This window comes from Moschus berezovskii, chromosome 1 (assembly GCF_049115385.1).
Source record: "Moschus berezovskii isolate FMDL1 chromosome 1, NW_MosBer_1.0, whole genome shotgun sequence".
Classification (NCBI taxonomy): Eukaryota; Metazoa; Chordata; class Mammalia; order Artiodactyla; family Moschidae; genus Moschus; species Moschus berezovskii.
The window spans coordinates 154,208,799-154,222,574 of record NC_142460.1 but is presented as its reverse complement, the minus strand read 5'-3'; the positions used below and the strand labels follow the sequence as shown (position 1 = coordinate 154,222,574).

The following is a 13,776-nucleotide window of genomic DNA, read 5'->3' as shown; positions in this document are numbered from 1 at the left end:
CGTGTGTCCACCAAGCCTTGCCCCTCTGTCTTGCTGAGTGACTCAGGGGGATGTGCAGGGTGCCAGGCTGTGGGGATAAGGTCACTTTCTCAGGCATGATCTCACAGTGTCTGCCCGACATGTGGATTCCTGGGGGTCCTGACTAGCTTGTGCTATGGCTTTCCTGGCCGTCCACACACTGGCAACTCCTGCGTCTGTATCTCTTGCCCCTCTTCTGCTTTTCTGACTTAAGTCTCCAAATGCCTGTTTGAAGTCCCACAGACATGTCTGAGAGGTTCTGAAGTGTGTCAGAAACCGAGCACCCCCCCAACCCTGTTATTCACCATCTTCCCCCATTTAGGATATGATACCACCATTCATTTGGCTCAGCCCCCAAACAGCCACCATCCTCAATGCTCTTCTCTGTTACCTCCGTGTCCCCGTGTTTCCCTCCAGAACACCCTGCTCCTGTTGGCTCTGTCTTAGATAGTGGCCTGAATCTGGCCACTTCTCACAGCATCCACCTCACCCCACCTTCAGTCCAGCTCTCCGTCTTGTCTTGCTGGATTATCGCATAACCGCCTACCTAGTGCCCCTGCTTCTACTCTTGGTCTGGATTACCCCAACAACCAGGGTAAACTTTTCAAATGTCCTATAGATCATCTCTCTCTTTTGTCTGGTCTCCGCAGTGAGTGAAGTCAGCCTTACCCGGAGGCAGCAGTCCCTCCCACCCTTGACCTGCCCCGCCCCCCGCATCTTCCACTCACCAGTCCCTCCACCTCCCCAGTTCAGCCAGGCTGCCTTTGCACACCCCCACCCACCATGTTTCCTCAGCCCGGAATGCTCTTGCCATTGGCCACATGGCTCCCCCACCCCCATCATTTAGTCACTGCTCAAAAGCTTCTCCTAAAGGAGAAGGAGAGATGCCATCATTCCCTATCCAAAATGACACCAACTTCCACCAGTTACCTCCAACTGGCACTCCTGTTCCTAGTACGTACCCATCTTTACTAGAAATTACAGTATCCATTCAGTTGTTTATCTGTCTTCCTATTAGATTGTAAGTCACATGAGAGCAAGGATTTTTCCCCATTCCCCTGTATGCACAGTGCCTAGAACGCTGCCTGACACACAGTAGGTGCTCAGATGTTTCTTGAATAAATGAACGAGTGAAAGTGAAGAGACTTCACATTCATTTATTCACTTAGCTACTGTTGAGTACTGTTTATGCCAGGCTCCAAGCAGATGGGTGACACACAAACCAGGTCCCTGCCTCTGGGAACTGACAGTCCAGCCAGGGGCCTTTTAAATGGGCAGTGAGAAGAGAGCCATGACGGGCCTTTTTGGGGGTGGAGAGTCAGGGCTGAGGCAGCAGTATTCTGTGAATCAGTTTCAGCTCACCAAGGCAAGAGGAGCAGGGAGGAGGAGTGGCTGGGGAAAGCAGCCCCAGGAAAGGATAGGTACTCATAGCAGACGCTCCTCAGAGACGTCTTTGTGTCAGCACTGCTCTCAGGGTCTTAGTATATTAACTCAGGACAACCCTGACGAGCCCCATTTTATTAACAGGAGGCGCAGAGAAGTGAATTTGCACAGGGTCGCACTCTGGGAATGAGGAGCCAGACTCAGCCCAGAATCGGGCTTCAGAATCTGTAACCAACTGCTCCACAGCCTCCAGGAGAGGCAAGGTGTGTGGTCAGAGGTAGAGAGCTGGGGGAGTGGGGAGGGGTGGCAGGCAGCAGAAGTTTGCAAGCCCCTGAAGGGTTTAAATCTCACAACCCCCATGGGCCTGGAGCCTGTCGGGCTTGCAGGTCTAAAGAGAGACTTCCCCCAGCTGTGGCTGTGACCTCTGAAACAATCAGGGAGAACCTTTATCTCTGGAGAATAGGTTTATGGGGTGGGGGGGAGGTGAGGGGGAGAGCCTTTGGGGACATGGTCTCCCCAGCCTCTGTCTCCCCAGCTGCCTCAGTTCCCAGATCCCAGGAGGCCTGCAGCAGCCTCATCCTTGGTAGCAAAGGCCCTGGCTCTCAGGGGGCTGCCCCATCCCCTGGTCCTGCCTGGTGGCTGTGCACACAGGGCTGGGGACCCTTTCTGACCCGGGAAGGCCTCTTCGGGCTTCCTGCAGGCTTGTCCAGGGCCTCTCCTTCCAAGGGGCTGCCAAGTTGAGGCACTGTGTCCATTTTACAACTGAAGAAAGAAGGACTCAGAGAGTTGGGTGACCTCCCCAAGAGTCGGCTTCTAAGGGCTGCTGAGGGCTCCAGGCCCAGGTCTGGGGACTCCTGAGGAGTTCTGCCACAGAGGTGATCACTGACTTCATGAGGCTTTTTCTTCAGACAGAGAATTAAGGCTCAGGGAGCACCCTGGGGTAGAATCAGTGGGTCCACAAATGAGTCAGTCAGAGCCTCCCCCTGAGGTGCCTGAGGCCCTGCTGGATCCTGACAGCACAGCCCGGGGCCTTGTGGAGGCAGCTCCATGAAGCCACCCCGGGGGGCCACAGCTGTAGCCTGGGGGTCTGCAGGCCCCAGGGGCTCCCAGACGGATGGTGCCAGCCCCTGAGTGGCCTCCTCCCACCGCAGTTCTGGACACGGCCGGACAGGAGGAGTTCAGCGCCATGCGGGAGCAGTACATGCGCACAGGGGACGGCTTCCTCATCGTCTTCTCGGTCACGGACAAGGCCAGCTTCGAGCACGTGGACCGCTTCCACCAGCTCATCCTGCGCGTGAAGGACAGGTGAGGGCTGGGACACCCCACGCCTGGCTCAGGGTAGGCTATGTCTGTCTGTCCCTTTCAGATCTTCAGGTGAAAGCTGAGGTTCAAGGAGCAGAGCTGAATTCAACCCTTGGTTCCTCCAACTCCCACCAGCTCCCACCCTAGTGCTTTCCACCTGGCAGAGGGGTCGACATGCATATACGGCCTCAAGGGGTTGGCTCCCTCCCGTCTTGCCTAAACAGTCCCCACTGATGACTCAAGGAATCGTAAATAACATGTTTTTCAGCTCCAATTTAACCAAATTTTATTACAGCCAAAGAAAAAGTGAATTTTCTCTCCAGTGGACATTGTAATTGGTTAAATCACATTTGACTGTGAGATTTATAAGCCTCTAATTAAAGGCTCGCGCTTAACAGGTGGCTCAATGGTAAAGAATCCGCCTGCCAGTGCAGGAGATGCAGGTTCAATCTCTGGATCGGGAAGATCCGCTGGAGGAGGAAATGCAACCCACCCCAGTATTCTTGCCTGGGAAGTCTCATGGACAGAGGAGCCTAGCAGGTTACAGTCCATGGGGTTACAAAAGAGTCAGTCAGGCACGACTTAGCAACTAAACAATAGCAACAGTTAAAGGCTCATGTTTTCCTTAGCATAATGTGGAGTAGTTAAACAATTTGAAATTGTTGTTAAGTCCAACTGGTCTTTTCAGTTAATCAGCTCTTAAAGAGGTTAGTATAAAAACAAAAGGACAAACTAATAGGAGTTTTGAACAAATCTCAGTAAATTTGAAAAGTCCAGTTAACACCTATCTTAAAGGCAAAAGATGCTTACATACATGTACACATGCATACACATAAAGTTCTAAGAGATAAATGTGGGTTAAACCCTTGACTATAGGAATCTCTAAAGAGAAAACAAATGACACAGATGTGGGAAGATAGTCAACTTTCTTGCTAATCAAAGAAGTGTAAGAAAGAAGGATAAAGTACCATTTTCACCCATCAAATTACAACTTCTTAATGAAAATACTCACTGCTGACAAAGACGCTGTGAGACGGGCATTTCGTTGACTTTGGGACAGGAGTGTGGCCACATGTGTCCTTCGGAAACTTTCAGGCAGACATGCCTCCAGATCCCCTCCTGACTCTCCTGGGAGCCATCCTGATTTTGCAGCTGCCATTGTTGATGGGCAGCTGTGTGCCCCCCCCCCCCGCCCTCGTGCCCTTCACGGGTCATTGCTGATGGCCTCAGCATGATGGCCTGCATGGGCGTGTGTCACGGTGACTGGGAGATGGGAGGAAGTGGGCCCAGGAACCCAGCCACTGGCCCAGACACTGTAAAGCCACGGGGTTCCCAGGAGGGTCCCCACTCACCTTGCAACAGGCATGAGGCTTCAAACCAAGGCAGCCAGCAGCCTGCAGGCCCCTTTTCCATCCCTGGAGATGTGGAAGGAAAGACTCTGAAGTCAGCCTCAGACCCATAGGGAGGTGCTGTGTGCTGTGTCAGGCCTGAGGTGAGGGCGCCCCACCTTCACCAGGGGAAGCTCACAAGATGCTGTTCCTTTTTTACCCAGGGAGTCATTCCCGATGATCCTCGTGGCCAACAAGGTTGATCTGATGCATTTGAGGAAAATCACCAGGGAGCAAGGAAAAGAAATGGCGACCAAACACAATGTAGGTGGTGTGTGTGTGTGTGTGTGTTGGAGTGGGGGTCTCAGGGGATGTCAGTGTCACCTCACTCCTGCAGTCCTGGTCTGTGGGAATGGAACGCAGACCTCCTAGGTCATGGGCTGGATTCCATAGAGATTGGGCACGTGCAGTGTGGGATATTTTGTGAAGGAAGATGCCAACCTACAGAGAAAGCACGTCCTTGTCAGTCAGTAGAGGCCCTGCTCCGGGGAGGGCCTGGCCCTGGCCCTGACGCGGCAGGTTCATCACTGGGCCGTGCAAGGAGTTGGCTTCCTTCTCTGAGCTAGCACCTGACTGTGCTCAGAACCGTCGGATCAGCGACCTTTACTGAGCCCTGCTCGTGCCAGGCGTGTTGGGGGAGCTACTGCACATGGAGGTAGGCACTACTCTCTTCATCTGGGAAGTGATCAAACCCAGGTTGGCCCAGCCCACAGTGCATGTCAGCAGACATCTTTAAGTTTTTTTTTTTTCTATTCATTGTGATGCCCCTTTACCCACTGGATGGTGGGGTCACTGGGCTTCTTCCCACCCCTCCCCTGCATTGGCCCACCATGCCCTGGCCTCACTAGTCAGGTATGTAGACATCCACCTAGCCTCCCGGAAGTCTACAGGATTATTGCTTTCCTCTGCCCGGTGGGCCTAGCTCTGTGAGTAGAGGAAAGGGTTCACTGTGGGTTAGTTCTGCTTATTCCGCCTTCCGTGTTTATTCACATATTCATTCAACCATCCTGTGTCCTGGGAAACAAAACTCCATGCTTCAGGTGTTTACTTCTAGTGACAGAAGACAGTCAATAAACAAAGCAGGGAATTCCCTGGTGGTCCAGTGGCTAAGACTCCAAGCTCCCAGTGCAGGGGGCCTGGGTTCCATCCCTGGTTAGGCAGCTAGATCCCACATGCTGCAACTAAGATCCAGCCAATGCAGCCAAATAAATAAATAATTTTTTAAAAACCCAGCTTTTAAAAAAAATAAGTAAGGAAATTAGAGTGTGCCCAAAGGTAACATGCTCTGGGGGAAGGTAAATTAGGGAGGGAGGGAGGGAACAGGGATTGGGGGTGGGGGGCACACTTTTACAAATACGTGATCAGGGAGAGCCTTGCTAGAAGGTGCATGTCAGCCAGGACTGACTGGAGATGAGGGAGTAGGTCCTCTGGATATCTGGGGAAAGAATGTTCCAGCAGAGGAATAATCCCGCAGTCCAAAGACCCTGCTGTGGGAGTTCAAGGAACAGCAGGGAGGTGAAAGGAGGCCAGAGCAGAAGGAATGGGGTGGGGGGGTGAGTAGCAGGAGGCGAGGTCAGAGCAAGGGGGTGCAGTGGGTTAAGGCCTTAAGGGCTTTTACTCAGAGTGAGGGGGAGACCACTCGCGGGTTCTGAGTGAGGAGAGACGTGGCCTGACTCCTGGCTGAACAAGGGAATTCCAAAAAACCATCTACTTCTGTTTCAATGACTACGCTAAAACCTTTGACTGTGTGGATCACAACAAACTGTGGAAAATTCTTAAGAGATGGGAAATCCAGACCACCTTACGTGGCACCTGAGAAACCTGTATGCAGGTCAAGAAGCAACAGTTAGAACCAGACATGGAAGTCTAGATTTCCAGGTGAAATATCAATAACTTCAGATATGCAGATGACACAACCCTAATGGCAGAAAGTGAAGAGGAACTAAAGAGCCTCTCGATGAGGTTGAAAGAGGAGAGTGAAAAGCTGGCTTAAAACTCAGCATTCAAAAACAAAGCTCATGGCATCTGGTCCCATCACTTCATGGCAAATAGATGGGGAAGTGCTGGAAACAGTGACAGATTTTCCTTCCTTGGGCTCCAAAATCACTGTGGACAGTGACTGCAGCCACGAAATTAAAAGACACTTGGAAGGAAAGCTATGACAAACCTAGACAGTGTATTAAAAAGCAGAGATCACTTTGCCAACAAAGTTCTGTATAGTCAAAGCTATCGCTTTTCCAGTGGTCATGTATGAATATGAGAGTTGAAAAGAAGGCTGGGCGCCAAAGAACAGATGCTTTTGAACTGTGGTGCTGGAGAAGACTCTTGAGAGTCCCTTGGACTGCAAGGAGATCAAACCAACCAATCCTAAAGGAAATCAGCCTTGAATATTCATTGGAAGGACTGATGCCAAAGCTGAACTTCCAGTACTCTGGCCACCTGATGCGAAGAGCCAACTCATTTGAAAAGACCCTGATGCTGGGAAAGATTGAAGGCAGAAGTTGAAGGGGATGACAGAGGACAGGATGGTTGGATGGCATCACTGACCCAATGGACATGAGTTTGAGCAAACTTTAGAAGATAGTGAAGGACAGGGAGGCCTGGTGTGCTGCCGTTCATGTGAGTGGCAAAGAGTTGGACATGACTTAGCCACTGAACGACAGCAACAAATACCAAATCACCTGAAATTAGTGTTGTATGGCGATCATACCTCAATTTTATGTGTACATAATTATATGTTTATATATGTGGAAAAGGAGAAAAATGCCTTGAAACCCAAGGGGAAAAAAGTCATGAAACCCTTGTAGGTAGGGCAAGAGTCCTGGGATTGAGGTTGGGGACACTTCAGTGCCATAAATGCAGGGAGATGAGCGGAAGCAGGAAAAGCAACAGAGTAGTCAGTGATGTGTGAGGACCAGAGTGAGGTCTTGAGAGCCAAGAACAGGATATGCCTCAAAGAAGAGGGAGTGATCGACCAAGCCAGGTGTGCTCAGAAGTCTCCAGGTGAGCACTGAACTGACCGCTGGGTTTAGAATTAGATTGAGACCTCAGAAAGCACCCACCTCTCTACCAGCCAACATCCTGAACAGAGAGAGGCCAGGAGATATCCCATCCCATAGACTCAGGCTCCACACAGTGAGCTGATGCTGAGGGCTTTCACAGACCCCTTCTGGGTGGATGGGTAAGGATCGGGGGAAGGGGGCAGTGCAGGGGTAGCAGCAGCCCCATTCTTCAGGTAACAGAGAACGAGACACAGGGGGCTGGTAAGGCGTACCCCACCTACCCCCACTGGAATGCAGGTCTCCAGTGTCTCAGCTAATGTTGCTTTTACAGCAAATGCTGCAACCTCATTTATCATTAGACCACATGACTTTGTTAGCACCTCTCCCAATTTTAGAGCTCATAAGGCAAGTTCCTCTTGAGCTGACTAAGGCAGGTCACCCCCATTTAGTGCAAGAAGGTGGCATTTCCTGGCCCTTCAGTGGAGCCAAACCATATTACCATTTGTTGCACGATTTCCCATAGTTTAAGTCTTGTTACTACAAAATCTTAGAATTCTAAGAACCCAGATAATGCACATCAGTGTTTCTGCAGAGGCCAAACCCCCCAGAAAAAAGGTGACAGTGTCTGGAGACCAGGGATATTACAGCTGGTGTGCTTGTGAGGGGGTGGGTAGGCAGCAGAGGTCTGGTCCTAGGAATCTGGGACATACGAGCTGGCAGGATTACAGGATGCAAAGAAGCTCTGGGTAGGTCCCTGCCCCCTGGATGTCCACAGAGGAGAATACTGCTCTGCCTTCAAAAGACTGAATAGGACTCCAGCTCCCGGGACCTACTGGGGTGCCTATCACACTTAGAAGAGGCTCTGGAGTGGACCTCAACACCCCTACCTGTCCGCGTCAGGCCAGGCAGGAAATGGAAGGTGTTCCTGGTCCAGATCTTGAGTCTCCGCTGGCTGCTGTGTGGCCTTAGGGCAAATACATCACCAGTCTGAGCTCAGTCTCCCCAGCTGCAAAATGGAGATAGCTGATTTGCTTACCTCAGTGGGTTAACATGAGGATTAGAGAGGTCGGGGACGTTGAGACCTGGGAGGCCAAACAGCCCACAGTCACCTCAGTGAGGAGCCTACAACCTAATAGCCTTCAGTGGAAGGCAGTTTCCTCTCAGGGTTATCAGAGGCTCAAATATTTGTTGAATGGAAGTTTGGAAATTTTGAAGGTCTGAGCCCTGGCCTTTGTGCTCTGCTCTTTGTGTCTGGGTCAGTAGAGCAAGCCACAGCAATGTGTGAACGTCTGATCTCCTGCGATGATCATTGGTGGGAAGGTACTTTTTGATGTGTTCTGGGCAATCATTTACAACCTGCTCCTCCTCTAAAATGACGACTTACCCTATCCCCAGGTTTAACCTGTCTGTCATTTTTCTTTTCTTTGCTGTGTTTTTTTCCAATGAGTTAGTAGTCAAATGTCTTAATTTTGTAATCAGGAAAAAGTTGCAAAAAAATACCAGAGTTCTTCAGTCTAATCACGATTGGCTTGCCTGCATCTCATCTAGGGAGGCCAGTGCATGCTGTCTGGAGCCCACACTCTCTTCACTTGTTAGGAAAGTGGGGGTGTGCCTCCTGCTTTTACGGGGTCCCCATGAAAGGAAGAGTCTCTGTCCTGACTTCATGGAAGCTTTGTTTTCCTCGCTGTGCCAGCCCAGGGCTTGGGGTAGACATGGTCCTACGGGGTCCCTTCAACCACGTCTCCCAGTTACTGCCACCCTCCAGCCAGCTGGTGATTCCTCAGTCCTAACCATGCAGACATGAGCCTTCTGGAAACATACTGAGCTCTGGGCTCACAGATGCACACCAAGAGAGAGCTGGGCCAGGCAGGCTGCTGGAGACCAGAAGGGATGCACAGACCACCAGAATCACCAAGGTGCATAGTCCTGCCCAGGGCCATCCCCTTTCCCACCCACATCCCCTCAGGAGGACCTGGGAAGGGGGCAGGATCCCCCAGGGCACAGAAAGAGACCTCGGGGAGGAAAGTGAATAGAATCAGAACAGACGTCAGTTTGATAGATGAAACAGTCTTTAGTCTTCAAGTGTATAAAAAGGTCTTTTTCATTCTATTTTTAGGGGGCTCCAAAATATCTCTGTGAACCAAGAACAAAGAGAGAGTCAGAAAAGCCGTCAGGAAAACTTTCCAACTTTAAAGAGTGAGAAGCCGTAGATACCTAATGAGAACCTTCTGTACAGCACAGGGAACTCTGCTCGATGCCCCGTCATGAGCTCAATGGGAAGGAAATCCAAGAAAAGAGAGCCTGTGTGTAAACATACAGCTGCTTCACTGTGCTGTACAGCAGAAACTAACATTGCAAAGTGACTGGAGTCCAATAAAAATTAATTAAAAAAATAAAATCCACGCAGCTTCTAAATAAAGCAATAATAAAGTGGGAAGCCACCCAAGGCTTGAGGTTGTAGGTGCCAGGGGGCTCTGCAGGGTTCCTTGGGAACTCTGAGAATTTTGCCTTTTTTAGGGAAAAGGGCTTTGTGTATCTCAGTGACTCCACTTTGCCTTCCAGATCCCGTACATAGAAACCAGTGCCAAGGACCCACCTCTCAACGTTGACAAAGCCTTCCACGACCTGGTTAGAGTAATTAGGTGAGTGAGGCTTGCCACCCGGAAGCGGGGCCTCTGAGGCAGGATGGGCACAGGGAGGGCTAGAGGAGCACGGGGGCACCTTGTCCAGGCCCAGGCTGGGCTCTTCTGGGCCTTGTTCTGGGTTTCTTATGCCTCTGTCCGTCTATCTCTGTCCTCCCCACCCACCTGTGCCTTCCCCTACTCCCTGTGGATGGAGCCACAAGCAAAGTGCTCTCCTGCACGAGGTACCAGCACAGCCTCCTCCCTGGATCTCCTCCATCCTGCAGCTCAGACTCCCCTTGGGCAGCGCCTCCATCCTGCCCACCCCACCCCCACCTCCAATCCCAGGCTCTCCCAACACCAAAGCTGCCAACTCAGTAAAAAGTAGGCCCTCCCCTCTTCCCTGATGTCAGAGCACCCCTTGGCATTTCAGCTGAATGACCAGCATCCGATTCCTAGGCTGCAGTCACAGAGGCTTTGCACATGTGTCCCCTTGCCAGTCCCCACACACTGGCGATCTGCAAGGATTGTCAGAAAGCCCAGCCATGGTCTTCTGTCCATTCTTTTGCATAGTTAGGTGTAAAGCTTCATCATCTCTTGCTTGGAGGACGGAGACAGCCTCCTGGCTGGTCTCGTCATCTATCTTTCCTGTTCCCCAAATCCTCAGCCTACAGGGACACCTAATCAGTGCTTTGCAGACAACGTGCATTTAGCCTGGTCTTTTGCTGGGGGCCTCCAGGGCCGTCACAGAGTTGAGGACTCACATGCAGGTTGTAACCATGCGCTTCCTGACCTGCCGTCTCTCAACCCCCCGCCCCCAGTGCGTGCACACACTCACACTCATGCCCACACACCCAAAAACCTCCTTTTCTGATTATTCCCCAGTGGGGACTGTGGTTGGTAGCCTTCACCTTCTGCTTTAGCTGGCAGTCCTGCACTCATGAAATTATTTTCTCATGGGTGTTTGCTGGCGTTAGGAGATGCTGCCACACCCGGAGGGGGTGATGTCTTAGTGATGGATCTCCTAGTTCCAAGGGCAGGTTTTAGACCTAGGAAAAATGAACAGGACTTCCCTGGTGGTCCAGTGGCTAATACTTAACCTTCCAATGCAGGGAGCAAGGATTTGATTCCTGGTCAGAGAGCTAAGATTCCTACATGTCTCTTGGCCAAAAAACCAAAACATAAGCCAGAAACAATATTGTAACAAATTCAATAAAAAATTTTTAAATAGTCCACATTAAAAATACTTTTAAAAAATCAAATAAAATATGAAACCCAGACATAGAAGCCAACACTGTATGACACATGACATAGCTTGATGTTATATATGATGGAAATAAATGCAGCCATCGCATGTTATCTAGAAGTCTCACCGGTAGGATGGCAGGTTTTGCTCTGCCCTCTCTCCCTTCCCACTTTCCCTGCCTTAGAGATGCTTTCCAGGCCAGGCCTTCCTCCTCCAGTGTCCAGGACCAGGATGTCCCCTCCCTATGCCCCTTCCCCCACCCCTCCCCATCCCCTAACCCCTCCCCGTCCAGAACCAGAGCTGACCTCCCAGTCACAGACCCAGGAGCAAGGGAGGAGAAGGCAGAGAGAAGCAAAGCCCTTTGTAACATTGCTATTCTGTCCTTCCTTCTCTCAAAAGGCAACAGATTCCGGAAAAAAGCCAGAAGAAGAAGAAGAAAACCAAATGGCGGGGAGACCGGGCCACAGGCACCCACAAACTGCAGTGTGTGATATTGTGATGGCCGGAGGCCCTGGGCACAGTGACCGGGAACTGGCCAGCCCTCGGGACCCCTCCACTGCCTAACTGCATCGAAGACCATTCTAACCATGACCCTTGGCCCGAGGACTTGGCACAGGAAGGGAGAGAGGGGGGGTGGGTAGGGAGGAGGTAGGGTCCAGCTTTCCTGGAGGGGCGCAGGCGGCCCGGTGTTTCACCAGAGACGAGGTGGCAGCGGTGAACAAGCAGCATCCGAGCCCCTGTGTTGAAGCCATCTGGTCCCTCCCTCTCTTGGGGGCTGTGTTGTTTCTCTGAACTTCATAGTGTGGGTTTGATGTGGGAGTGTTTCTCCACGTACAAAAACAAGCCATGATCAAGCTCCCCCCACCCCCAGTCCACAGTGTCTGAGCCTGGGTGTCTTTTGTAGATTTTTAAATTATTTTAGGGATTATTATTTTATTAAAGGGGTCTGTACCCACTGCCTGGTGAAGTTTCAAGTCTTCAGCAGACCTCTCCGATATCATGTCTGGAATATTGTAGGTTTTTTTTAACTGAATTTTCCCAGCCGTGCCAAAACTCAATATAAAAGTAGAGTGACCGAGAGACTGGGAAGTTCACAGGGATGCTGGCTGGAGGTTCAAGAGAAACAGACCCCACTCACAGCCTGTAAACTGGAGAGAAGAGAGCTGTGTTTACCCAGAAGGCTTTACTGTGGTTCAGGATACAGATATTATGAAACAAAATTTTATTTTGCTGAGGAGAGGGGCTGGCACATCAGTTTTTAAAGGGCTTCACCTTAACCTGGAGACGTATAAATTAAGCAAGCTGACTGGCATTGTGAAAGCGTTCTTTTCTTTTTCAAGTGTTGTGGGTTAAGTTCTGTGTTCTTCGCAGTTCTCCCGTCACCTGCGCTGTCTGGTGCCTCTGATACAAACACACTGAGCAGGTGTGAATGGGCTCCACATTGAAGTCGGCTAACATGGACACCATCTGGAAAATTCTAGTTTGTGCTAAGTCTTCGCCAAAAATGATCCATTACTGTTCTTACTAAAATAGCACCAAGACCTGAAGCCATTTTCCCTTTGAGTCAACTGACTCACTTCTTCAGTCCAATAAATGGGCAAAAACCCCTTGAAGTATTTGCAAACTTAGTATTACAGGTTGCCTTTCTGGCACAAACTTTTATTAACCTCTTGGATCTTTACTATAATTGGAAGAGAAAGAAAGGCTGGGGTGATGACATGGCTCCCCTACACCTGTTTCTACAAGGGGCCAGCCCCCAACTCCTTGACGATGACCACCTGCCTCAGGTGCTGCTGGTTTGAGCCAGATGGGGTGGGGTAGGGTGGGGTGGGGGGGAAGCAGGAACTACAGCACACCCCAGAGAGAGTCAGAAGATGAGGCAGTTGGTTAGTGACCTTAATTTCTATCTGTTACAAATCAGGCCACCAAGCAAACTAGAGCATCCCAAGCAGGTGGCCTAGCCACCACTTGGAGAAAGAAACTCTGGAGCAGGTGAACACCCAGCTGGACATGGAGACACCTGGATTCTTCTTTAGTTTTGAAAATATGCTATGGTCTTAACGAGGTCACCAGCAACGTGGGGGAAGGGGTGGGGGCACAGCCAAAGAGTGACTCTGCTGCTGAACGAAATAATTTGTTGGAACATTAGCCTTCATTATTTGTCTAAATGGCCCTTTTTTTTCTGAGTCGAAAAGGAAGGATAACAAAGAACATTCAGCTCAGGCATTCAGATCTTCCCAAAACCCTGTAATGTTCGTGGGCCTTCTAAACACTGACAGGACAAGGCCCTTTCCAACTGCCACGCTTCTCTGGGCCACATCCCAGCAGCCCAGGCACAGCTGGGTGGAAGCCGTAAGCTGAAGATGAGGAAGAGGCGAGACAGAGGGAAGAAGGAAGGATGGCGACGCGGTGACGGAGAGAGGGGCGGAGCCCACAGGGCAGCATCCGCTGTGAAACGTTCCCAGGCAATGACCACCACCAGCACCCTTATCCACTGTGGAGCCTGCAGTTCCCCGATGGCACTGGGGAGTCTTGTTGGAAGCAGACCAGTTGACTTAGAATGAAGCCCTTAGCTGTGAATGTAACCAGACGAGGGGATTCCAGCTGCTTCGGGGCCCTCCCCCAACTAGGGCAGTGCCATCTACCCCAGCCCCCAGCCCCATCTTCCAGGGCATCTCTCCTGCACTCCGCACATAGCCCACGATGCTGAAGGCAGAAGCTGGGTAAACGATGGCCTTCAGCAGCCTCCCTGTTGAGTTAAGAGTCTGCCTTCATTTCCCATGACCTCATTTCCCCCACAGCTGCGATGGGTAAAT

General features: G+C 51.0%; 1 protein-coding gene across 5 annotated transcripts in view; it reads left to right on the top strand.

Annotated features, from left to right (window-relative positions):
* Positions 1 to 12,265, top strand: part of MRAS (muscle RAS oncogene homolog) — a 68,347-nt gene extending 56,082 nt beyond the window's left edge. For 4 of the 5 annotated variants that reach the window (XM_055413129.2, XM_055413119.2, XM_055413110.2 and 1 more), the window contains exons 3-6: positions 2,553 to 2,706; positions 4,256 to 4,355; positions 9,656 to 9,735; positions 11,360 to 12,265. In XM_055413129.2, the coding sequence (XP_055269104.1) occupies positions 2,553 to 2,706; positions 4,256 to 4,355; positions 9,656 to 9,735; positions 11,360 to 11,459 (434 nt within the window). In that variant the 3' untranslated portion in view covers positions 11,460 to 12,265. Of the gene's footprint in view, positions 1 to 2,552; positions 2,707 to 4,255; positions 4,356 to 9,655; positions 9,740 to 11,359 lie in introns of those variants that run through there. The other variant, XM_088840334.1, reaches the window with a different exon arrangement.
* The last annotated feature ends 1,511 nt before the right edge of the window (positions 12,266 to 13,776 follow it).